Source organism: Poecilia reticulata, chromosome 7, assembly GCF_904066995.2.
Source record: "Poecilia reticulata chromosome 7, P_reticulata-male-v2, whole genome shotgun sequence".
NCBI classification, from domain to species: domain Eukaryota; kingdom Metazoa; phylum Chordata; class Actinopteri; order Cyprinodontiformes; family Poeciliidae; genus Poecilia; species Poecilia reticulata.
Window position 1 is genome coordinate 33,277,240 of NC_088836.1, and position 25,500 is coordinate 33,302,739.

General features: G+C 42.6%; 1 protein-coding gene and 1 long non-coding RNA gene across 2 annotated transcripts; one reads left to right on the forward strand and one right to left on the reverse strand.

Annotated features, from left to right (window-relative positions):
- Positions 1-2: 2 nt before the first annotated feature.
- LOC145552323 (uncharacterized) lies at positions 3-12,226 on the forward strand. The gene is made up of 3 exons (XR_014088333.1): positions 3-93; positions 10,716-10,842; positions 10,982-12,226. It is a non-coding gene; the product is annotated as an uncharacterized LOC145552323 (long non-coding RNA).
- Positions 416-25,364, reverse strand: LOC145552320 (polymeric immunoglobulin receptor-like). The gene is made up of 7 exons (XM_081609377.1): positions 24,537-25,364; positions 16,485-16,826; positions 15,799-16,125; positions 10,980-11,051; positions 10,709-10,801; positions 2,350-2,387; positions 416-2,149 (listed from the first exon to the last, which is right to left on the reverse strand). The coding sequence occupies exons 1-7, from the start codon at positions 24,571-24,573 to the stop codon at positions 2,042-2,044; spliced, it is 1,017 nt and encodes a 338-aa protein (XP_081465503.1). The 5' UTR covers positions 24,574-25,364; the 3' UTR covers positions 416-2,041.
- Positions 25,365-25,500: the final 136 nt, after the last annotated feature.

A 25,500-nucleotide genomic window follows, 5' to 3' on the forward strand; every position in this document is an offset into this window, starting at 1 on the left:
AAGCTGGAGCCTGCGCACTAGAGCCCGCAGACCGAAAAACCCGGAAGTCCCGCCTTCATCAATCATAATAGCATTTAGCGGATCCGCCATGTTGTGAGTGGCATGTTCTCATTTAAACCAATTTGACAATATTTAGAAAGAGTTTTCTCATCTCTCTTTAAAATTATGTTCAACTAATTGCACTAAAAAGTAGAATAGAATAGAAGAATAGAATAAAATAGATCAATCAATCAATCAATCAATCAATCAATCAATCAATCAATCAATCAATCAATCAATCAATCAATCAATCAATCAATCAAATCTTTATTCCAGACACAAAAAGGTCCATAGTAAAGAAGGTAAAAAACAAACAAAATAAGAGAAAAATAAAAAACAAACATGACGTATTATTCACCGAGGCACAAATAATAAACACAGTAGAATAAAAGCTTTATTAACTTATGCTCAGGAAGTGAAAACATGATACTTTGGCATCATAAAATGCAGACAATTTAAATCAACTTATTAACAACAACAACAAAAAATAATCAAGAGCCACAATCAGAACAAACTAAACCTCAGATAGTGTAAAAACTGAAACACCAATCTTTAATTTCAGTCCAATGATCGTCACCAGCAGTGATCTGAAAATTAAATATCTTTTTTATATATATAAATTTTAGCTTCATGTTCTAAAGTAAAAAATGAAATAACTTAAACTCCTCTTGTGTGTTACTAAAGACCTAAAACCTAAACATCTGATTGGTCAAATCACCTTTTGTATTCCATTTTTGGCCTCTCCTGTGGAGACTCATTGCTGAGTGGTCTGTAAAACATGCGCACATGGTCTGGACATGCTTTACAGACCTCTTTTGTAGGAATAGGGAAAATTATGCTGCATGTTGAAACCATAAGTTATGGTTTTAAATCAACTGATGACGCTGCAGCAGCTTTCGTAGAAGAAGTTAAAACCGAGTGAAGCTTATGGCTCCACAGAACAGAACGGTGCTGGATGAACTGACAGCTTCTGCTAAGGAGTTGGTGTTATGATTTGGTCGTCCTGTTAACTTACATTACAGCTAAAGATGGTGGTGGTGTTATTTCACACACACTGTCCAACCTAACAGCTCTTAAGGATATGCAAAAAAATCAATGAAAGAAGATAAACAAACTTTTCTCAGCATTTAAACTCAATTGTTTTTTCTCCTGCAAAATGTTAATTCAAGCAAGTCAGCAATTTATTTTCATAAGAAACCAGCTATGAAGATATTCCAACTTTAAAAAAATCTATTCTGTGATTATGAAGCGGCGGAAGAACATACAGAGTAAAGACTGAGGCTCAGTTTCGAAATCCAATTTTCTTCAGGTTTCAGCTTCACTGAACAAACTGAGATCCAGAACCTGAGGTCCAGAACCTGAGGTCCGGAACCTGAGATCCAGAACCTGATGTCCGGAACCTGAGGTCCAGAACCTGGGATCCAGAACCTGGGATCCAGAACCTGAGGTCCAGAACCAGAGATCCAGAACCTGGGATCCAGAACCTGAGATCCAGAACCTGAGATCCAGAACCAGAGATCCAGAACCAGAGATCCAGAACCTGGGATCCAGAACCTGAGATCCAGAACCTGAGGTTCAGAACCAGAGATCCAGAACTTGAGGTCCAGAACCTGAGATCCAGAACCAGAGATCCAGAACCTGGGATCCAGAACTTGAGATCCAGAACCTGAGGTCCGGAACCTGAGATCCAGAACCTGACATACAGAACCAGAGATCCAGAACCTGAGGTCCAGAACCAGAGATCCAGAACCTGAGGTCCAGAACCTGAGATCCAGAACCAGAGATCCAGAACCTGAGGTCCAGAACCAGAGATCCAGAACCTGAGGTCCAGAACCAGAGATCCAGAACCTGAGGTCCAGAACCAAAGATCCAGAACCTGGGATCCAGAACCTGAGATCCAGAACCTGAGATCCAGAACCAGAGATCCAGAACCAGAGATCCAGAACCTGGGATCCAGAACCTGAGATCCAGAACCTGAGGTCCAGAACCAGAGTCCAGGGTCTCATCTGGGCTGTGAGAGCGTAGAGTAGATCTGGTTCTGGTCTCTGCTGGCAGGACTGAGACTCTGGTAGGTCGAGTCCTGAGAGGAAACGTTCTCATAGTTGATGTCCTGAAAGAAGAAATGATAGTTAAAAGCATTATAGAGCGAAAGAGTTTGTTCAAGTTTAAAAAGGACATTTTTACAATAATCTAGTCTCAGATTTTAAGATTTCATTGAAATAAAACTATTAGTTTGTACAACCTTCTGCAAACTGTCTTTTCTCACAGCTTTATGTTATTTTTCACTCTTATCAAAGAGAAGAAAATCACCTCCATCTTTACTCCATCGTCTCTCCTCCTCCTCGAATCTGTGAAACAAAACGTTTTCTTAGGAGAAAATGTCTGAAGCCCAGACAAAACATGAAATCATCAGATGGATTCAACAACAAAACTTATGGATGATCATTTGAAAACAGTAAAGTAATAATTATAAATTAAAGCTCCGCGGAGCCTCAAGCGGCCCGAGCAGCCAAGCGCCGCTCCGGCCTATAGCCACCGCGTGGGATCCAGCACTGCCGCCCGCCTGCCACCGCGTACCCTGTCGTACAGATGAGGCGCGCGTCCGCCATGCAGTTGGCACCATTCACTTCGGCATGGTTCCCTGAGGACAGACCACAAATTTGGTGCAGATCGGTCGATGTAGAGAGGAGATATTGATGATGGGATAGTCTAGGGGGCGCTGTAGAGTAAAATCAGAATTCAAACCCGTTGGGCTCTTTAGCATTGAGTACAGGTCAAACGTGTCCAGTCTGGTTCCAATCGGAAGATGCGTGTGTGATTCAGAGACAATTTCATGAATATGGCGAAGGACAGCCAGTTGGCCACACCCCCATGAGTCAGAGTTCATCATCACAGTTCATCATCAGGTCATATTATGTGAGGTGGTAGAAGATTAATTCCATATGTATTACTCAGTAAAAATAAGACATACAGTAGATTAAACAGGCGACTTGCTGTCAAAAGTGGGCGGAGTTAAGGTGACGTCAACATCTAACCATGAGAATGTAATGAGGGTTGGTCAGTAGTGAGACATAGGAAGTCTGAAGCAGCTGTGACCTTATATGTAGAAGTTATGTCACTTTGATGTTTTATGGCGAATAGTCAAAGTTTGGCACTTAGCCACGCCCACATGCTTTGACATGCAAAAATTTCTGTGATAAATTTAGTCCTTTAATCTCTGAACTCTCTGCTGACTGAGTTTGAAGTCTGTATGTCAAACGCTGTAGGAGGAGTTCGATCAAATACGACGTCTTGGAAAAACAGCAAATGGCGAATTTAATCCAAAATGGCCGACTTTCTGTTGGGTTTGGACCATGGCTCCAAGAGGCTTTTTTGTAGGTCCTGACACGATACACAAGTGTACCAAGTTTCATAATTCTAGGTTAAAGAATGGCTTGGGGCTGATTATTTAAAATCTTCAAGGGGGCGCTGTTGAGACATTAGGCCACGCCCACAAAAAATCACACTGGATTCCTGTCGAGGGGCCCACAAGGATCAATCATAGTGAGTTTGGTGCAGCTGGGCTTTAAACTGGAATTCAAGGACAAACGTAAGGAGACGGCGTTAAAGGTCACTTCGCCACGCCACCACGCCCACCTGCTGCATCCAAACCAAACGGGGTTGGACACCCTGACACACCAACATGTCTTCTTTCTGTGGACACAGTTTCATGTTGATTAGGTGAAAGGGGTCAGATAGTGAACATTCGCAGTAAAACATGACACTTCCTGTTCTAAGGGGCGTGGCTTAGGTAATGTCAAAATTTCACAACTGGGTGTCGTAGGTCATCCAAAGGTGATCACACACAGAAAGTTTGGTGGCTCTGTGAGTTTTTTTGTAAGAGATATAACAGTTTATTACATTCTGGTGAGTCGGTGAACTTTGACCCCTGGGACGACCCCTTCAACATGTTCGAAAACTCACAAATTTGATAACTTTGAATCGGCCATGCCTTATGAACAATCTGACCGAGTTTGAAGCCGATCGATCGAAATCCCTAGGAGGAGTTCGATCAAATGCGACGTCTGTAAACGGCCAAAATGGGGGCAAAATCGGAACTTCAATCCAAAATGGCCGACTTCCTGGGATACATGCACTATGACATTAATTGTAAATTCTGAGGGTCCTGGGGAGCTCTACAACTGTACCGAATTTCAAGTCTCTACGATAAAGTAAGTGAATAGAAAAGGGTCTTTTGAAAGTTTCTAGGGGGCGCCCTTGAGCCGTTTCTTGTGCGATTATTGCGAGGACCTTAAAATACGTAAATTTTCACCGGGCTCTATGCGGCCGCCAAGTTTGGTGAGTTTTTGAATATGATAAAGCCCCCAAAAAGCCAATTTACTTTACGGAAGAAGAATAATAATAATTTACAGCACGATTACAATAGGCCTTCGCAGCGCTTAGCTGCTCGGGCCTAATTAAAGCTCCGCGGAGCCTCAAGCGGCCCGAGCAGCCAAGCGCCGCTCCGGCCTATAGCCACCGCGGGGGACCCAGCACCGCCGCCCGCCTGCCACCGCGTAAGCTGTCGCAGAGTTGAGGCGCGCGTCCGCCATGCAGTTCGCACCGTTGAGTTCGGCATGGTTCCCTGGCGACACACAACAAATTTGGTGCAGATCGGTCGATGTAGAGGAGATATTGGTGATGGGATAATCTAGGGGGCGCTGTAGAGTAAAATCACAATTCAAACCTGATGGGTTCTTTAACATTGAACACAGGTGAAACGTATCCAGTTTGGTGCCAATCGGAAGATGCGTGTGTGATTCAGAGACAGTTGTATGCATATGGCGAAGGACAGACAGTTGGCCACGCCCCCATGAGTCAGAGTTCATCCTCACAGTTCATCATCAGGTGATATTATGTGAGGTGGTAGAAGATTAATTCCATATGTATTACTCAGTAAAAATAAGACATACAGTAGAAAAAACAGCTGAATTCCTGTTAAAAGTGGGCGGAGCTAAGGTTACGTCATCATCTGACCATGAGGGTTGGTCAGTAGTGAGACATAGGAAGTCTGAAGCAGCTGTGACCTTGTATGTGGAAGTTATGTCAGTTTGATGTTTTATGGCGAATAGTCAAGGTTTGGCACTTAGCCACGCCCACATGCTTGGACATACAAAAATTCCTGTGATAACTTTAGACCTTTAATGTCTCAACTCACTGCTGACTGAGTTTGAAGTCTGTATCTGAAAGGTTTTAGGAGGAGTTCGATCAAACATGACGTCTCTGAAAAACAGGAAATGGCAGTTTTGATCCAAAATGGCCGACTTCCTCTTGGGTTTGGACCATGGCTCCAAGAGACTTTTTTGTAGGTCTTCACAATATACACAAGTGTACCAAGTTTCATAATTCTAGGTTAAAGAATGGCTTGCGGCTGATTATTTAAAATCTTCAAGGGGGCGCTGTTGAGACATTAGGCCACGCCCACAAAAAATAACACTGGATTCCTGTCGAGGGGCCCACAAGGATCAAACCTAGTGAGTTTGGTGCAGCTGGGCTTTAAACTGTGGAATTCAAGGCCAAACGTAAGGAGACGGCGTTAAAGGTCACTTCGCCACGCCGCCACGCCCACCTGCTGCATCCAAACCAAACAGGGTTGGACACCCTGACACACCAACATGTCTTCTGTCTGTCGACAGTGTTTCATGTTGATTAGGTCAAAGGGGTCAGATAGTGAACGTTCGCAGTAAAACATGACACTTCCTGTTCTAAGGGGGCGTGGCTTAGGTAATCTGAAAATTTCACAACTGGGTGTCGTAGGTCATCCAAAGGTGATCACACAGAAAGTTTGGTGGCTCTGTGAGTTTATTTGTAAGAGATATAACAGTTTATTACATTCTGGTGAGTCGGTGAACTTTGACCCCTGGTACGACCCTTTCAGCATGCTCGAAAACTCACGAATTTGATAACTTTACATCGGCCATGCCTTATGAACAATCTGACCGAGTTTGAAGCCGATCGATCGAAATCCCTAGGAGGAGTTCGATCAAATGCGACGTCTGTAAACGGCCAAAATGGGGGCAAAATCGGAACTTCAATCCAAAATGGCCGACTTCCTGGGATACTTGCACTATGACATTAATTGTAAATTCTGAGGGTCTTGGGGAGCTCTACAACTGTACCGAATTTCAAGTCTCTACGATAAACTAAGTGAATAGAAAAGGGTCTTTTGAAAGTTGCTAGGGGGCGCCCTTGAGCCGTTTCTTGTGCGATTTTTGCGAGGACCTTAAAATACGTAAATTTTCACCGGGCTCTATGCGCCCGCCAAGTTTGGTGAGTTTTTGAATATGATAAAGCCCCCAAAAAGCCAATTTACTTTACGGAAGAAGAATAATAATAATTTACAGCACGATTACAATAGGCCTTCGCAGCGCTTAGCTGCTCGGGCCTAATTAAAGCTCCGCGGAGCCTCAAGCGGCCCGAGCAGCCAAGCGCCGCTCTGGCCTATAGCCACCGCGGGGGACCCAGCACCGCCGTCCGCCTGCAACCGCATACCCTTTCGCACAGTTGAGGCGCGCCTCCGCCAGGCAGTTCGAACCGTTCACTTCGGCATAGTTCCCTGAGGACACACCACAAATTTGGAGCAGATCGGTCCATGTAGAGGAGATATTGATGATGGGATAGTCCAGGGGGCGCTGTAGAGTAAAATCACAATTCAAAGCCGTTGGGCTCTTTAGCATTGAGCACAGGTCAAACGTATCCAGTTTGGTGCAAATCGTAAGATGCGTGTTTGATTCAGAGACAATTTTATGCATATGGCGAAGGACAGCCAGTTGGCCATGATCCCATGAGTCAGAGTTCATCATCACAGTTCCTCATCAGGTCATATAATGTCAGGTGTTAGAAGATTAATTCCATATGTATTACTCAGTAAAAATAAGACATACAGTAGAAAAAACAGGTAACTTCCTCTCAAAAGTGGGCGGAGCTAAGGTTGTGTCATCATCTGACCATGAGAATGTAAAGAGGGTTGGTTAGTATTGAGACATAGGAAGTCTGAAGCAGCTGTCACCTTGTATGTGGAAGTTATGTCACTTTGATGTTTTATGGCGAATAGTTAAAGTTTTGCACTTAGCCACGCCCACATGCTTTTACATACAAAACTTCCTGTGATAAGTTTAGACCTTTAATGTCTGACCTCTCTGCTGACTGATTTTGAAGTCTGTATGTCAAACGCTGTAGGAGGAGTTCGATCAAATACGACGTCTGTGAAAAACAGCAAATGGCGAATGTAATCCAAAATGGCCGACTTTCTGTTGGGTTTGGACCATGGCTCCAAGAGGCTTTTTTGTAGGTCCTGACAAGATACACAATTGTACCAAGTTTCATAATTCTAGGTCAAAGAATGGCTTGGGGCTGATTATTTAAAATCTTCAAGGGGGCGCTGTTGAGACATTAGGCCACGCCCACAAAAAATAACACTGGATTCCTGTCGAGGGGCCCACAAGGATCAAACCTAGTGAGTTTGGTGAAGCTGGGCTTTAAACTGTGGAATTCAAAGCCAAACGTAAGGAGACGGCGTTAAAGGTCACTTTGCCACGCCACCACGCCCACCTGCTGCATCCAAACCAAACGGGGTTGGACACCCTAACACACCAACATGTCTTCTGTCTGTGGACAGAGTTTCATGTTGATTAGGTGAAAGGGGTCAGATAGTGAACGTTCGCAGTAAAACATGACACTTCCTGTTCTAAGGGGGCGTGGCTTAGGTAATCTCAAAATTTCACAACTGGGTGTCGTAGGTCATCCAAAGGTGATCACACACAGAAAGTTTGGTGGCTCTGTGAGTTTATTTGTAAGAGATAACAGTTTATTGAGTCGGTGAACTTTGACCCCTGGTACGACCCCTTCAGCATGCTCGAAAACTCACGAATTTGATAACTTTGAATCAGCCATGCCTTATGAACAATCTGACCGAGTTTGAAGCCGATCGATCAAAATCCCTAGGAGGAGTTCGATCAAATGCGACGTCTGTAAACGGCCAAAATGGGGGCAAAATCGGAACTTAAATCCAAAATGGCCGACTTCCTGGGATACTTGCACTATGACATTAATTGTAAATTCTGAGGGTCTTGGGGAGCTCTACAACTGTACCAAATTTCAAGTCTCTATGATAAAGTAAGTGAATAGGAAAGGGTCTTTTGAATGTTTCTAGGGGGCGCTCTTGAGCCGTTTCTTGTGCGACTTTTGTGAGGACCCTATAATACGTAAATTTTCACCAGGCTCTATGCGCCCGCCAAGTTTGGTGAGTTTTTGAATATGATAAAGCCCCCAAAAAGCCAATTTACTTTACGGAAGAAGAATAATAATTAAAGCTCCGCGGAGCCTCAAGCGGCCCGAGCAGCCAAGCGCCGCTCCGGCCTATAGCCACCGCGGAGGACCCAGCACCGCCGCTCGCCTTGCACCGCGTACCCTTTTGCACAGTTGATGCGTGCGTCCGCCAGGCAGTTCGCACCGTTTACTTCGGCATGGTTCCCTGGCGACACACCACAAATTTGGTGCAGATCGGTCGATGTAGAGAGGAGATATTGATGATGGGATAATCTAGAGGGCGCTGTAGAGTAAAATCACAATTCAAACCTTTTGGGCTCTTTAGCATTTAGCACAGGTCAAACGTATCCAGTTTGGTGCCAATCGGAAGATGCGTTTGTGATTCAGAGACAGTTGTATGCATATGGCGAAGGACAGACAGTTGGCCACGCCCCCATGAGTCAGAGTTCATCCTCACAGTTCATCATCAGCTCATATTATGTCAGGTGGTAGAAGATTAATGCCATATGTATTACTCAGTCAAAATAAGACATACACTAGAAAAAACAGCTGAATTCCTGTTAAAAGTGGGCGGAGCTAAGGTTACGTCATCATCTGACCATGATAATCTAATGAGGGTTGGTCAGTAGTGAGACATAGGAAGTCTGAAGCAGCTGTGACCTTATATGTGGAAGTTATGTCACTTTAATGTTTTATGGCAAATATTCAAAGTTTTGCACTTAGCCACGCCCACATGCTTTGACATACAAAAATTCCTGTGATAACTTTAGACCTTTAATGTCTCAACTCTCTGCTGACTGAGTTTGAAGTCTGTATGTCAAACGCTGTAGGAGGAGTTCGGTCAAATATGACGTCTCTGAAAAACAGCAAATGGCGGCTTTCATCCAAGATGGCCGACTTCCTGTTGAGTTTGGACCATGGCTCCAAGAGACTTTTTTGTAGGGCCTGACAAGATACACAAGTTTACCAAGTTTCATATTTCTAGGTTAAAGAATGGCTTGGAGCTGATTATTTAAAATGTTCATGGGGGCGCTGTTGAGACATTAGGCCACGCCCACAAAAATTTACAGTGGATTCCTGTCGAGGGGCCCAGAAGGATCAAACCTAGTGAGTTTGGTGCAGCTGGGCTTTAAACTGTGGAATTCAAGGCCAAACGTAAGGAGACGGCGTTAAAGGTCACTTCGCCACGCCACCACGCCCACCTGCTGCATCCAAACCAAACGGGGTTGGACACCCTAACACACCAACATGTCTTCTGTCTGTGGACACAGTTTCATGTTGATTAGGTGAAAGGGGTCAGATAGTGACCGTTCGCAGTAAAACATGACACTTCCTGTTCTCAGGGGGCGTGGCTTAGTTAATCTCAAAATTTCACAACTGGGTGTCGTAGGTCATCCAAAGGTGATCACACACAGAAAGTTTGGTGGCTCTGTGAGTTTATTTGTAAGAGATATAACAGTTTATTACATTCTGGTGAGTCGGTGAACTTTGACCCCTGGTACGACCCCTTCAGCATGCTCGAAAACTCACGAATTTGATAACTTTGAATGGGCCATGCCTTATGAACGATCTAACCGAGTTTGAAGCCGATCGATCGAAATCCCTAGGAGGAGTTCGATCAAATGCGACGTCTGTAAACGGCCAAAATGGGCTCAAAATCGGAACTTCAATCCAAAATGGCCGACTTCCTGGGATACTTGCACTATGACATTAATTGTAAATTCAGAGTGTCTTGGGGAGCTCTACAAGTGTACTGAATTTCAAGTCTCTACGATAAAGTAAGTGAATAGAAAAGGGTCTTTTGAAAGTTTCTAGGGGGCGCCCTTGAGCAGTTTCTTGTGCGATTTTTGCGAGGACCTTAAAATACGTAAATTTTCACCAGGCTCTATGCGGCCGCCAAGTTTGGTGAGTTTTGGAATATGATAAAGCCCCCAAAAAGCCAATTTATTTTGCGGAAGAATAATAAGAATAATAATTTACAGCACGATTACAATAGGCCTTCGCAGCGCTTAGCTGCTCGGGCCTAATAATTTACAGCACGATTACAATAGGCCTTCGCAGCGCTTAGCTGCTCGGGCCTAATTACTTTGACGTCAGAGTGTTTAAAGTTTTCCTCCATGAATACATTTCTCCTGCCGACATTAAAAATCAGCGATTTTAAGGCTTTTCTACGTCTTTACCAGACAGTGACTGTGGAAGAAGATTTAATTTCACCTGAACCACAGGTGACATTTTCCAGTCTGTCATCATTTGGTTGTCGCAAAATAGAATTTGCTTAATTTAAAATGAGTCTCAGTTTGGTTCAGTCCGTTGGCTTCCTGTGGCTCCTTTAACTGAGTGCTGGTGTTTGTTGGTGTCTCACCTCTCAGAGATCGTCTCCTGCAGGAAACCAGCAGAGCTGCTGAGGCCAGAACCAGAACCAGAACCAGAGTCACATCAGCGATCAGAGGAACATCTGCAGAGGGACAACAAGCCGGTTCACACTGACACCTGCTGGTGGGTCACGATACAGATTCCTGAACATTAAATCATCTGTAGAAAATTATTTTCACTTCAAAAGATAAACAAACGTCCAGATGCTGCATCAGCTCAGAAGGTAAACAGGAGATTCATAGATATTATTTATTACTCACAGTTACTGGATGTGAGCTGAAATGCTGCAGGGGTGAAACTTGCTGTTGGTGTGGAGGCTGACGGGTCGACTGCTGGAAAATAAGACTCAAGTTTGGTGCTGAACAAATCTGCATAATAAAAACTGAGATGGGTTTAAGATATGACATGAGGTCATGCACACACTACCATCATAAAAATATTAGAGGCATTTTAACACCAGTAAAAACTCACCAGTTCTGACCGTGACATGAAAATCTCTGTATGAACTTATCGAACCAGTTCCATCCAGTTTACACTGGTACCGTCCGGCAGTGTTGTGTTCAAGACCACCTAACCCGAGACCGAGTCAAGACCAAGACCAGCGCACTGCGCTACATGATATAATAAAATGTCAAATATGATCAAAATTGCTTCTCAAAATGATCTGAAAGATCCATATTCCCTGTCGAGAAATCTGGTATGAGCATGTGAGATCTGTCCAGGTATACGCAGAAAAATGGAATAAAGGCCTGAGAAATAACAGTATACCCTAGATAATGATTAACTGATGATTATGAGCGATAGGTGATTATAAAGTGATAATACATGCCAATGAAGTAATGTCTGTAATGAATTATCAAAACATGTATTCTGTACTTTTAATCGAGTGAATGTTATAGTAATGTATAATCTGTACTCTTAATCAGTTGATTTTATTATACTATGGGAAACTGAAGGTTATACTTTTGAGTTAACAACAATTAGCATAATTATGTATGGTTATCATTTATTACTGGAATCACAAAGGCTGAGGAGAGAGGAGAGGAAAAAAGCAAAAAACTCTTCTCACTGAGCGAGAGGTGGGGGCGAGATTGGAGCCAGATGGCCGGTGAGTCATAGGCCTTGGGAAAGTCAGGCCGCCCGGTCTTGCAGGACGTCAGGATGATAAGGCAAATAGGCGGGTTCCAAGTCAGGCAGCCCGGCCTTGCAGGACGTCAGGATGATGTAAGGAAAATAGGCGGGTTCCATAGAAACACAGTGCATAAATACTGATGGTCGAGGGAAAAAGATCGTACTTCGTCTCCGACGCAGAAGAGGAGCCAGCAAAGGGAAGCAGACTAAAGGCCAGCAGAGGACTACACTCGGGACCGAGGAAAAAGGCTCAAAGACTTCACGCCGATAACAAGGGACAAGTTCCACCGGCCACCAACTCCGGTTCCAGATTCGACCGATTCCTCTGCTTCTACCCAACGCTCTCTAAAATCATCGCAGCCGACTTGGAAAAGGGACGGAGTCTTTTAAAGATAAAGAGTCTGCACGTTTAATGGAAAGCGTGAGTCTTCTCTCCGCTTCTCTTCATTAAAGAGGACCTTGCTCCGGCTGGACAAGGACTCTGTCCAAGGACATCTAACAGATTACAGCTGCCAAGACCAAGGACCCGGGTATGAGTCGACCTGCTTCCCCAAAAGCCTCGCTCAGTGAATTTAAGTGAAATAGGTTAGGGATAAGAACAAGGATAGGATGTGAATGATCCTAGTTGATTTCATCATAACTTTGTTTCTTTATAACTCTTGGAAATTTAATCTGTTGTCATATGCCCCTGCTAAAGCCTGCTTAATAAAATTATAATCCTAAAAATTCTAATGAGAATTGTGAACAGTGAGTTTAATTGTGTCAGTCTTAATTATTGTTGGTTCTCCTAATTGTGGTAAAGTTAACATACATGATTCTAGAGAATGGATGGCTTTGTGTTTTCCTCTGGTGAGTGTTAAAATAATGACCCTGGGACTTAAATCTAAGTCACTAAATTTAATCTAGCCGTTAACAAGTTCCGTTTTTTTAGTAGAGGAACAAACGTTAAAAGGAGAAGTTGTAGGGGTTATATCGATGTGTGGAATACTCAGCGGATTGCTCTTCAACTGCAAAGGGTCATAACTTCTGGATCGAAGGTAGTCAGAGCTAGACGAGTCCTTTCCGACCCCAGTTTAAACAGATAATTCTCCACAAACTATCTCTAGGGTAAGACTCGAGTTTCTGGGGGTTTTCCGGACCTGTTAGACAGAGAACTGGGCAGTAGTGAGTCCAAAGAGTTGTGAGGAGTGGGCGGGACTTACTATTGGGTAGTAACAGACATCCCATAAAAACACCTAGATACTATATACTTAATAAATTTGACCAATATTAAATATTCCATCTCTGTGCTACAATGTGTGATGGTCTCATGCCACTCCTAAAAAGATAACACCCTGGGCATTTGCCCATATAGCTCATGTCAGAAACCACCACTGTCTGGACCATTAAACATAGCAATTGAGGCAATGGTGCGGTAAATAACGCTCAACTATGAACACTGACCAAGGAGCAGCAAGCAAGAAGTAACCAATCACAAGACGCTCATCGTGACTGTTCTCACTCTCTCTCCCGGTACATGAAGCCAGGCAGTCTGACACCATGGCAGACATTACAGCTGACACTTTGAACAAAAACAATCAAAGCGCAATGGGCATTCTGTGCGTGCTCTTTCGTTCTTGTGTTTTAGTTATTTGTTAATTTAAATATCAACGTACATAATTAAATAAAATAATGATAGCTACTGCAGTGTACGCAGAGCATTACAAGAACAAAGAACGGGTGTTCTGTCAGGTCAGATCGTCATACGCTTAGCCTGAACTCACGGTGTTCTGTCAGATCAGCATACGTTGTCAGATAGTCGTACGCTTAGCTCAGACATGCATACGCTGTCATTACCATATGATTTTATTTAATCAGCAGCATAGAATCATGACGTAGATCATTATACACTTTGTTATTAACAAATGGCATCCTGACTTAGCGGTTAAGTGGGTTATTGAGTTTTACACAGGCGTGTTGTAGTTGACTGCAGCTGCAGCTAAACCTGCTTTAAATACACTTTGAAACCACGACAACGCATGTATATCTATCTAGTTATCATATTATGTCATAAACAATTTAATTACTTATTTTCATTACTTCTTGCTTATGCTGAACTGACAACTCCACTTATGGTCGGACTTGTTAATGCGCATGCGCCGGCATACTCACTGCATGTATGCTGTATGGCTATTTGACAGAACAACGGCTATATCTGTCAGACACGTCATTACCATAAGATTTCATTTAATCAGCAACATAGAATCATGACGTAGATCGTCATGCACTTTGTTATTAACAGTTATATGGCATCCTGACTTAGCGGATAAGTGAGTTTTACACGGGCGTGTGTTGTAGCTGACTCCAGCTGAAGCCAGACCCTGCTTTAAATACACTTTGAAACCATGACAACACATGTATATCTATGTAGTTATCATTGAAAACAATTTAATGACTTATTTTCTTCATAACTTGCTGTGTATGGTGAACTGACAACTCCTTTGACGGTCGGACTTCTTAATGCGCATGCGCAGGCTTGGTACTCACTGCATGTATGCTATTCTGACAGCGTATGGTAATCTGATAGAACAACGGCTCTCAGTGACACTGAGGTCCCATCTAAAAAGTAAAAAGCCGTGGTGAAGATTCAACTGTTTCTGAAAATCACATCACTATATTGCAGACTTTTGGACACAGCGTTGTCCCATATATGCGACAAGTCAGTCAACACCTCCGCATAATAATTCAGGCAGTGAGTGACTTTTTTTCATCACAATGCTTATGTGTCTCTGTACAGCTAGCTTTGCTAACATAACATCACGTCAACGGAGCTAACCTTCTTTGAGCTACTTTTCTAAGTGACTAAAAAAGTAAGACGTTGTCCCCACCGTCTGTGAAAGCGAAGCGCTGCTGAGTTAGCTGTACCCATCGGATTTCTTATGATTTATGCAGCGCTATTCTATTACTGACGGTTAGGCAGACATCTTCTGCCGCTGAGAGGAAACCACTGCGCATGTCCTGGAGCGCCGCGTGCGAATGAAAGGTGGGGAGGGGCGGGGGAGTAACAGAAACACGTAATTGGTTGGATTTTAGCGGTGCGTTTTGCATCCACTGAAAAAGATGTCAACAAATAAACTGGACAGTTTGCTGTACATTTAGTGACATTTTCACAGTTGCGGTCTCGACCGGTCTTGAAATAAAATGCAGAGTCCTCAGCGCCCGAGACGAGACCATCAAAAAATGGTATCGAGACCAAGACCGACTTTGAGTACCACAACACTGCCGTCCGGAGTCAGTCTGGATCAGCTGTGTGATGGTCACCATCAGAACTGTTCCTGATTTTTTTTCTGCATATTCTATCTTGTATCTGCTGCTTTCAGTTTGGGTTCTATCAGTCTGAACCAGAACTTCATCTGCTCCACATTCTCCTCTGCAGAAATATAATGTTTTTCCAGAGGAACCAAAGGAACAGGCGACTGTCAGTGAGCTGCCAGCTTCTTTATAGAGGTGATGATCTTTGGCTCCATCCAGCACAGCTGTTAGAATAATCATCAGTTACTCTGATCTCATTAACCCAGTTACACACTGGGAGCTGCCCAGTTCAACCAGTCGGGGTCTGTTAACATTTCCCACAGCAGCTCAGTGTTGAAACTCAAAATGTTTCAGTTTGTCTGTATGCCATTTCAATCCAATCAATCAGATTTTATTTGGATAACACATTTCAGCAACAAGCCAGTTTAAAGTTCTTTACATCATAAAAACATAAAAATCTAAAATTAAACATTACATTTTGTCATCATGACACAGAGTGTTGGTTAGTGTTTCATGTTAGAAAAGCAATTCTTAACAAGTGGGTTTTTAGTCCAGATTTAAAAGATCTCAATGTTTTGGCTGTTTTACAGTTTTCCATAAGTTTGTTCCAGATTTGTGGAGCATAGAAGCTGAATGCTGCTTCTATTTCAAACTCACCTTCTGAGACAAAGACGTTAAAATCCAAGTATGATTTTTTCCCAGAGTTTAAACTTGAAAGGCATCTGTATCGTCCGGAGTCAGATTGGGTCAGATTCTTAATGGTCACATAAAAAACGTCTGAAGATTTGTGACTGCTATGTCCAATGCTGTATCTGCCGCTCTGAGCTCTGACTCCATCGGTGAAAACAAGAATGTTTTCTTCTTCTTCACATTCTCCTCTGCAGAAATATTTGGTTTTTCCAGAGGAACCGAAGGAACAGGCGACTGTCAGTGAGCTGCCAGCTTCTTTATAGAGGTGATGATCTTTGCCTCCATCCAGCAGAGCTGTTAGAATAATAATCAGTTACTGTCTGATCTCAGTCTGATCACATTAACACCAGTTTCACACTGGGAGCTGCCCAGTTCAACCAGTCTGAGGCTGGAAGAGGTAAGCCAGCAGAAACTGGATTTTTCATTTTATCCCATCAACAATATTTGGCTAAAAACTGAAAATCAAACAATCATCTCAGAATAATCCAGTTTAGTTTTGTGTAGTTTATATACATTGATAATTTAGCTCAACAGGTTTAGTTTCATGTTTTCATTCAACCAACTTCAGTGTAAGATGAACATCAGCAGCTCTGTGAGCGACTGAAACGTCCTTTACTTATTTAGAACAAAAAGCATCTTTAATATAAACTCACCTTCTGCAACAACAGCTTTGAATCTATTGTTCGGAGGAAAAGGAGAGTCAGTCAGACCACATCTGTACAGTCCAGAGTCAGAATGGGTCACATTAGAGACTGTCACAGTTAAATTATAAGACTTGTCATGAACTCTTTCAGAATATTCAATGCTGTTTCTTCCACTTGTTTCTTTATTGGATGTTGTGTTAATAAGAACGTTTTCTCCTTGGCAGTTTTCTCTGCAGAAAATCCGCCTTGGTCCAGGTGAGGGATTGTAGCATATAATGGAGAGGTTTTCTCCTGGCAGATAATAGAAATGGATATTTTCATTGACAGAACCACTGCTCCCAACCTGCAGAGCTAAAAGAGAAAAAGAACAGTTAATATCTGAACTTCCTGGTAGAAACTACAATCTAACCACATTTTCTACATCCAAAACATTATTTTCTTGCTATTCTTCAAACCTGCAGGCTGTACAACATGAGGTGGATTAAGAAAAGAAAAATCTAATTTACGGAAATCAACTCAGAAAGAACAGAGTTAATCTGAAACCTGCAGGTTGTTCCTCCAACATGCAGCTGAATTAAATACTAGAACCTCTTAAAATCCTGTGTGAACCTAATCTGGTCCAGACCAGATTTACAGAGAGCTGTTATGTTCAACACGTCCACCAGAGGGCGCTAGAGGCTCGATGAGGAACAACAGATGCAGATAAATATCTGAACTTTTCCTAGTTCAACATAAACATTTAAATGAACTGTTGGGAAATGACTTCAGTTGCACAATAATATCATAATATTCATGCTGTAAAATAACATGAAGGGTTTGTCTGTTACTACCCAATAGTAAGTCCCGCCCACTCCTCACAACTCTTTGGACTCACTACGGCCCAGTTCTCTGTCTAACAGGTCCGGAAAATCCCCAGAAACTCGGGTCTTACCCTAGCGATAGTTTGTGGAGAATAATCTGTTTAAACTGGGGTCGGAAGGACTCGTCTAGCTCTGACTACCTTCGATCAAAGTTATGACTTTTACAGTTGAGGAGCATCCGCTGAGTAGCACTCACAGCGACATAACCCCTACACCACTCTGTTAACGGTAGCTCCTTCCTAAATAACGGCACTTGTTAACGGCTAGATTAAATTTAGTGACTTAGATTTAAGTCCAAGGTCATTATTTTGTTTTGGCCAAAGCAACCTATAAAACTTCCTACTTTTTTCCCAGAATCAAACTTCATAGCTATTTCACAACCATCAAGAACTTTAGGTGATCATTAATTGAATGTCCCAACATCTTTTAGTTTTCTTAAATGCTAATTATTTTATTAGTAAGGCAATTTTTGCAAGGGTCAGTACAGTTAATTCAGTAGCAGAAATAATCAAATAAGTAAATCAATAATCTGCCTATCTTTCCTATGCTGACACTGAGAACTAAAAAGGGAACTTTGAGAGAGACGGACAGAGTTTGGCATTTTGAACCCAGAACTGGCCTGATTGATGAAGAAGGTGTTGCAGCAGCAGGAGGTTCCCAGTACAGAAGAGTACTGACTTAGAGCGGAGGTCTCGGGCTCAGGGTGTTTCCTCATGTGCGTAGCGGTCCTCAGCTTCTTGTCTTGCAGCTCTGTAGTCCTTTCTACGTCTCAGATCTTTCTGGTCCCGGAAGGAACACACAGTTCTTCCTCTTTGCTTTGTTTCTTTGCCTTTGTCTTTTCTTATCTTTGCCTTGGTCTTTTTCTTTGGGGTCTGACCAGCTGTTGAGAGTGTGCGATTTGAAGCCACATGTTGCGGGGCTAACGGGTTGGTCCCATGTGCAGACAGTCTTCGGTTCTGTGGCCCGGCTCTTCTCAGCTGCGAGTTCTTGTGTCCATCTCGTTTGGCTCGAGTGCTGAGGATCCACCAGATTCTCTGTTGCCCCTTATAGGTTTATCACTTTTGGTGCGTTTGATTGGCTAGCTTTGTTGCTGTGCTGTCTCATTGGCTGATGCTTGGAGATGATCATCTCCTCCTGGAGACTTATGACCGGATCTCTGTTAATGTCCCCAAGTTGCTCAATAGTTCCTCCTACCTCTGTTTCCTGCCCAACCTTTTCTTAGGCAAGTTGAAGTTTAGCAATAAGGCTTTATCTTCTCCGTTCTCCTATCAGTTCCTATTTTTGCCCTGTCCTTCCACCTACCATCTACCTTCAACACAACATCAGTGACCTTTAATTACATTTACAACATTTTACACCTTTTCAAGTTCAATGTCAAAATCACATTTATAACCTTTTAGTTTCTCTGATTTAACATTCATTTATAATGTTATAATAACCATAACTTATTAGTTACTCTTATTATAATCATAATGTGAGTTATTACAGACACTTCTGAAAAGAACCCAATAATAATCCATTATTGTAATTATCTGATACCAATTACAGTTACTTGTTTCACCTTTAAGTACTTCACAAGTGTAAGAGTAAGTGTAAATATTCTTATAATCAAACCAACATCAACCATGGTTAAACCAATATTAATTATTGGCCTAATTATAAGTCATTATTTAAGTATTTTACTCTGGGTTTTATCCAATCTCTCAAAATGTTTAGATTTTATTCTTTAAAAACCTTTAATGCTTTAAAATAAGGAATGGTCTGAATTATTTTAGACTGATGCAAGAAAGAAACTTCCCCTTTATTAAGGAAATCAGCTTTTCCTGTTTCATGACTTTCTTTCTGCCTGACTATGATTTTTTATGATTAAATATAAAAGTAGAATTAAAGCTAAGTTGCAGGACACAATACAACACAACAACCAGATTCATTTTATTACAGTCTGACTCTATTGTTGGTCTTGATGTCACCTATGTCATTAATTTTAAGGTATTTTATTTATTATTACTATTAAACTAAAATCTCCAGCATGGGGAAGTGGGATGAGCTCGACTTTTCTCGACACCCCCTCCGCGAGGTCAGACCTTTCACATGCTGGGAACCCAACATCCTCTTGCAGGTCTGCGTCCTCATCCCCTGGAAAGAGAAGATGGTCGTCTGGGATGTGAAGATCCTCCATCGTCACCAAGGCCACAGCAGTCTGGGATGTGAAGATGCAGATCCTCCATCGTCACCAAGGCCTCAGCAGCCTGGGATGTGAAGATGCAGATTCTCAGTTGTCACCAAGGGCTCAGCAGTCTTCAAACTCCACTGCTCTTTGACACCCCCTCCTTGGAGTTTTGATGTCTCTCAGGAAGTGACGAATGTTGAAGAGAACCCAGGTCGCTCTGATCCTTTATAGTGACAAAAAATCCTCAGCTGAATGAAGCGTTGGTTCTTCAGGATGTGGAAGATTCCTTAGGGACAGGTGATGGGCAAAAACCCTAAAAAAAAAAACTCTGGGTTTCAGTAGAGCAAAACAAAAGCATAAGCAGCATGACGCTTTATCCATAATCATAATCCTTTTCCATCGCTGGGGTCGTTAAAGGGTTACTGGAGTTGTCGGAGGCAACAGGACTCTGTCAGGCAGGACTCTGTGAAGTCCACAGGTTGCTTCCAGGTGTTGGGTTGATTTCAACACTTTGTTGCAGGATTGATCTTGGTGGTTGTCTATGACGCCACTCCTTCCTCACGACTTCAGTCCCTTTTCCTGTTTAATCCATCCTTTTGTGACAGGAGTTCTTTCTTTAGCATAATCCAATTTCTTCAGGGCCCTCCTAGTCCTAAGCCTTGAAGTTGTTCTTTGAATGGCAATCATCCTGTAATAGTAGCCAGTCTAACACAGGATGGCATGATGCTTGATTCTTGCAATGTTCTGGTTCGCTTTAGCTAAGAACTGGCTTGAACACTGACCTTGTGGACCCCTTTCTTCATAAGTAATACTTTTTTACATTGCAGTACTTGCTTCACAAAATTCATTCCATTGAATTTCAACTTGATCACCGTGACTACAGGCCGATCTTGATCTTTAATCCAAACTTTCTGTCCTGTTTTCAATGACACTGTAAACTGCAACTTCCCCTTTCCCTCTCTGGGCAAAAGGAGAAGTGCCTTCGCCTTCCGCTTCTGTGACGTGAACGGAGTTCCTCTGCAGGGGAAGACCTGCTCTTTTAGCTGTCACTGTTACACCATGTCCATCAGCACCAAGAGGTACTCACCTCTCTTTTCTGTAATCCATGGGGCCTCCCGTCCTCTGGGAGTACTGTCCCACTTCTCGGCTCCGACAAGGACAATTTTCCTCTGCTGGACATAGCAGTCCACTTCATCATTTCCACGCCAATGAGCTCCCTCATGCGTGCTCTCAGATGCTCGACCTTGAGCTCCAGATGCATTTCACCACTTCCTTGTGAAATTACTTACATCTTCTGGACGTACGACCTTGCGTCGTACTCCTCGGTCTCTTTGTCTCCGAGTCGCCTATCCCCCAAAGCCTCTCTTTAGCCATCGAGCAGGGATGGGTCTAGGCTATCATGGCTACTAGCGTCACTGATGGACATGGTCAACTGTCCTCAGCGAAACTCCTCTCACCCACACGCCGTGTAGTTACTGCGAGGGTGGCGACTGACGGCCTTTCAGTCACCGACAACTCTACCCCTGTAGAGCTGCTACTTTAAGCGAGCTATCCAGAACTATCCTCCTGTTTTACACGCTTAGACTTCTATGACGTTGAGCTCCACCTTGTTGTGGTTACGCAACGCCCCACGTTGGGCGCCACTTGTTGTTGCGCAACATCTCCCCCCCCTTCTCTCTCACTCTACTTCCCCTTCTCAGAGGAGGGAGATGTGCAGCCAGCTCTCCATCTAACGGGTAATTTGAGTTTTCTAAATCTGATGGGATTTTACCCTGTTCAGAACTGAGTAAACTCTGTTTAAGCTGGCATCGAGAAAGACTCGCCTGGTTTCTAACGACCTCCCCTCCAGATGTCCCACCCTTTTACCCTGTGAATTAGCCAGATGTAGCTTGCAACCAACTAGCTTCACAGAGCACACCTGTTAACGGTCGCTCTTTCTCTTTTTACAACTTGCACTTGTTACTGAACCAGGTTGGTTTTAGTGACTCGGGCGAGTCCCAAGGGTGTTGTTTTAGTTTTGGCTAAAAGCAACCTATAAAACATTCCTACTTTTTCCTCCCAGAATCAAACTTCATAGCTATTTCACAACCATCAAAGAACTTTAAGGTGACTCATTAATTGAATGTCCACAACATCTTTTAGATTTCTTAAATGCTAATTATTTTATTAGTAAGGCAATTTTGCAAGGGTCAGTACAGCTTAATTCAGTAGCAGAAATAATCAAATAAGTAAAATCAATAACTAGCCTATCTTTCCCTAATGCTGACACTGAGAACTAAAAAAGGGAAACTTTGAGAGAGACGGACAGAGTTTGGCATTTTGAACCCCAGAACTGGCCTGATGATGAAGAAGGTGTTGCAGCAGCAGGAGGTTCCCAGTACAGGAAGAGTACTGACTTAGAGCGGCAGGTCTCGGGCCTCAGGGTGACTTCCTCATGTGCGTAGCGGTCCTCAGCTTCTTGTCTTGCAGCTCTGTAGCTCCTTTCTACCCGTCTCACGATCTTTCTGGTCCCACGGAAGGAACACACCAGTTCTTCCTCTTTGCCTTTGTTCTTTGCCTTTGTCTTTATCTTCATCTTTGCCTTGGTCTTTTTCTTTGGGGGTCTGAACCCAGCTGTTGAGAGAAGTGCGATTTGAAGCCACATGTTGCGGGGCTAACGGGTTGGTCCCCATGTGCAGAACAGTCTTCGGTTCTGTGGCCCCGGCTCTTCTTCAGCTGCAGAGTTCTTTGTCCATCTCCGTCTTGGCTCGAAGCTGCCTGAAGGATCCAACCAAAGATTCCTCTGTTGCACCCACCTTATAAAGGGTTTATCCACCTTTTGGTGCGTTTGCATTGGCTAGCTTTGTTGCTGTGCCTGTCTCATTGGCTGACTGCTTGGACAGATGATCTCATCTCCGTCACCCTGGAGACCTTATGACCGGATCTCTGTTCTAATGTCCCCAAGTTGCTCAATAGTTCCTCCTACCTCTGTTTCCTGCCCAACCTTTTCTTAGGCAAGTTGAAGTTTAGCAATAAGGCTTTATCTTCTCCGTTCTCCTATCAGTTCCTATTTTTGCCCTGTCCTTCCACCTACCATCTACCTTCAACACAACATCAGTGACCTTTAATTACATTTACAACATTTTACACCTTTTCAAGTTCAATGTCAAAATCACATTTATAACCTTTTAGTTTCTCTGATTTAACATTCATTTATAATGTTATAATAACCATAACTTATTAGTTACTCTTATTATAATCATAATGTGAGTTATTACAGACACTTCTGAAAAGAACCCAATAATAATCCATTATTGTAATTATCTGATACCAAATTACAGTTACTTGTTTCACCTTTAAGTACTTCCACAAGTGTAAGAGTAAGTGTAAATATTCTTATAATCAAACCAACATCAACCACTGGTTAAACCAATATTAATTATTGGCCTAATTATAAGTCATTATTTTAAGTATTTTACTCTGGGTTTTATCCAATCTCTCAAAATGTTTAGATTTTATTCTTTAAAAACCTTTAATGCTTTAAAATAAGGAATGGTCTGAATTATTTTTAGACTGATGCAAGAAAGAAACTTCCCCTTTATTAAGGAAATCAGCTTTTCCTGTTTCATGACTTTCTTTCTGCCTGACTATGATTTTTTATGATTAAATATAAAAAAGTAGAATTAAAGCTAAGTTTGCAGGACACAATAACAACACACACAACCAGATTCATTTTATTACAGTCTGACTCTATTGTTGGGTCTTGATGTCACCTATGTCATTAATTTTAAGGTAATTTTATTTATTATTACTATTAAACTAAAATCTCCAGCATGGGGAAGTGGGATGAGCTCGACTTTTCTCGACAGGTTAAATTTGTTAAAAGCAAAATGATTGTTCAATAACTTGCAAAATATACAGAATTTAACAAGTTAATCTGTCGACAACTAACTTTGAATCAGACTCAAAAATGTAAAACTTGCCAATCTAATGCAGTGAGTACTGAACAAACATCAGGCTCCATTTGATCAAACTGAACTTTTGGGAATCTCCAATGACACCAGAGGCCTTCATTTCTTCTTTTGAAAGAAAAAGATGCTTTGTGGCCTTGAAGTAATGCAGGAGAAGAGGGGAAAGACAAAGGAACCAAGAACTGGAGTCAAACGCGGGTCGAGGCTCCAACCACTGCGCCATGCAACGGCCCAGCAGAGGCCAGCTTACCTAAGAGGACTAAACTCTGATGTCGGGTGACATGATCACAGCTACACGCATAAAATTCACCCAGAGATCAGGAGGACTGATCCAGGTTCTGCTAGAACCAGAACACCAAGCAGCAACTGGATTTATCTGCTAAGAACAATAAATGATATGAATGTTTATAGATCTGAGTCAGCGAACAGAACTTCAGCTTCTTATAAAACATCAGTGCTGCATTAGCATCATGCTAACCAGAAGAACATGAGCTTCAAACATTCTTGGTTGATTATTATCAAAGAATAAATGACAGCAGCTGATGAATAGAAACACTAAACACAAAAAAGAGTAACATGGCAGCAAAGACGAATAAAACACTGGAAATCAGAAGCTGCATCTTATCGACCGTCTGTAAAACCCTCTGCTTTGTGATTCAAGATGGAGAATTTGGTCTGAGCTTTCCCATGACTGCTGCTGTCACCGCTGGCAACGTTATCACCATAGCAACCCAAAGCTTTCCTACATTCCTACAAGGATGAAATTTTCAGCAGTCCAAAGACATTAAGACTGATGTTGATTGGTCAAAGTTGTACTATTTTCTACCTAGAAACAGAGCTGCACTTCACCAACATTCAGCTAAACTTTATTAATATTTGAAAATTCAATCCATTTCTATTGAATGAGAATGTTTGCATGGGTTATTTTCTGGATTTTTACCAACATAGGAACATTGGTGCCCATCTTTAGGGGTCGAATGTTGTGAGGCGGATCTGAACCAGAACCGTTCTGCTGTGAGAAACCGACCACTATACTTCACTTTCTCCATTCAATTGAACAAAATAAAAATAAAGTACTCACAGAGGACAACGAAGCAGAAAAAGATGCGACTGGTCATTATGTTGAATCTCTGATGGTTTCCTGCTTCGTCTCTCGGAGCTCTACTTCTCCAACTGAAGGAGGTTCTTCCCCAGATTAGTAAAATATTAATGGTCTTTCTATCTCCTCCCAGTTCCTGCTTTAAACTCGACCCTTGACTCCTCCTCTCAAGCTTTAGCTGCAATTTTGTGTCTTCATGTCTTTGCACAGTCAACAAAATCTTTAGTTTTAGTGACTAAAATATTTTGTAGAACTTTTAAAACCTGTTATGAAATATTACTCATCCATCTCCAGCAGATCGGATCACAGGATGAGCAGTTCTCTCACAGGAACCGAATGTTTTGGTCCTGGTTCTGCTCCTCAGCCGTCTGAAGATCCCATCCTGCCCAGGAGGCGTCTTCCACTGCTGAGGAGCTTAAAGTTAACCAGTAAATAAACAGCAATATGTTTAGTTTATTTAGCCAAAAATAAACCATTTTTCAGTCATACTTTCACCATTATTATCACATACGTATATACACACACACGCACATACACACAAGGGTTTGAACAACTTTTTTTAAGGTCGACTACATCAAGATAAAAGTTGAGTCGACATGGACTGGTTGTGGTGACATCATAGTGAGCAAAATGCTTCTGTCCGTCACACAAACTCATTTTGAGCATCAGGCGCGTCTGGTTTACATTCAAAGCGCATCGAGGGCCGGTGCGGCGCATTTTGAGCATCTAGTGCGGCGCATTTTGAGCATCTAGTGCGGCGCATTTTGAGCATCTAGTGCGGCGCATTTCGAGCATCTAGTGCGGCGCATTTCGAGCATCTAGTGCGGCGCATTTCGAGCATCTAGTGCGGTGCATTTTGAGCATATAGTGCGGTGCATTTTGAGCATATAGTGCGGCGCATTTTGAGCATCTAGTGCGGCGCATTTCGAGCATCTAGTGCGGCGCA

Bases quoted from the DNA above. Each gene is read 5' to 3' on its own strand.
- LOC145552320 (XM_081609377.1), bottom strand. From the start codon at position 24,573: ATGACCAGTCGCATCTTTTTCTGCTTCGTTGTCCTCT. The intron at 16,827-24,536 runs GTGAGTACTTTA...TTTCTCTTTTAG, and splicing joins TTTCTGCTTCGTTGTCCTCT to CTCTGCAGGTTGGGAGCAGT. The intron at 2,388-10,708 runs GTGAGACACCAA...TTTGTTTCACAG, and splicing joins CAGGAGACGATCTCTGAGAG to ATTCGAGGAGGAGGAGAGAC.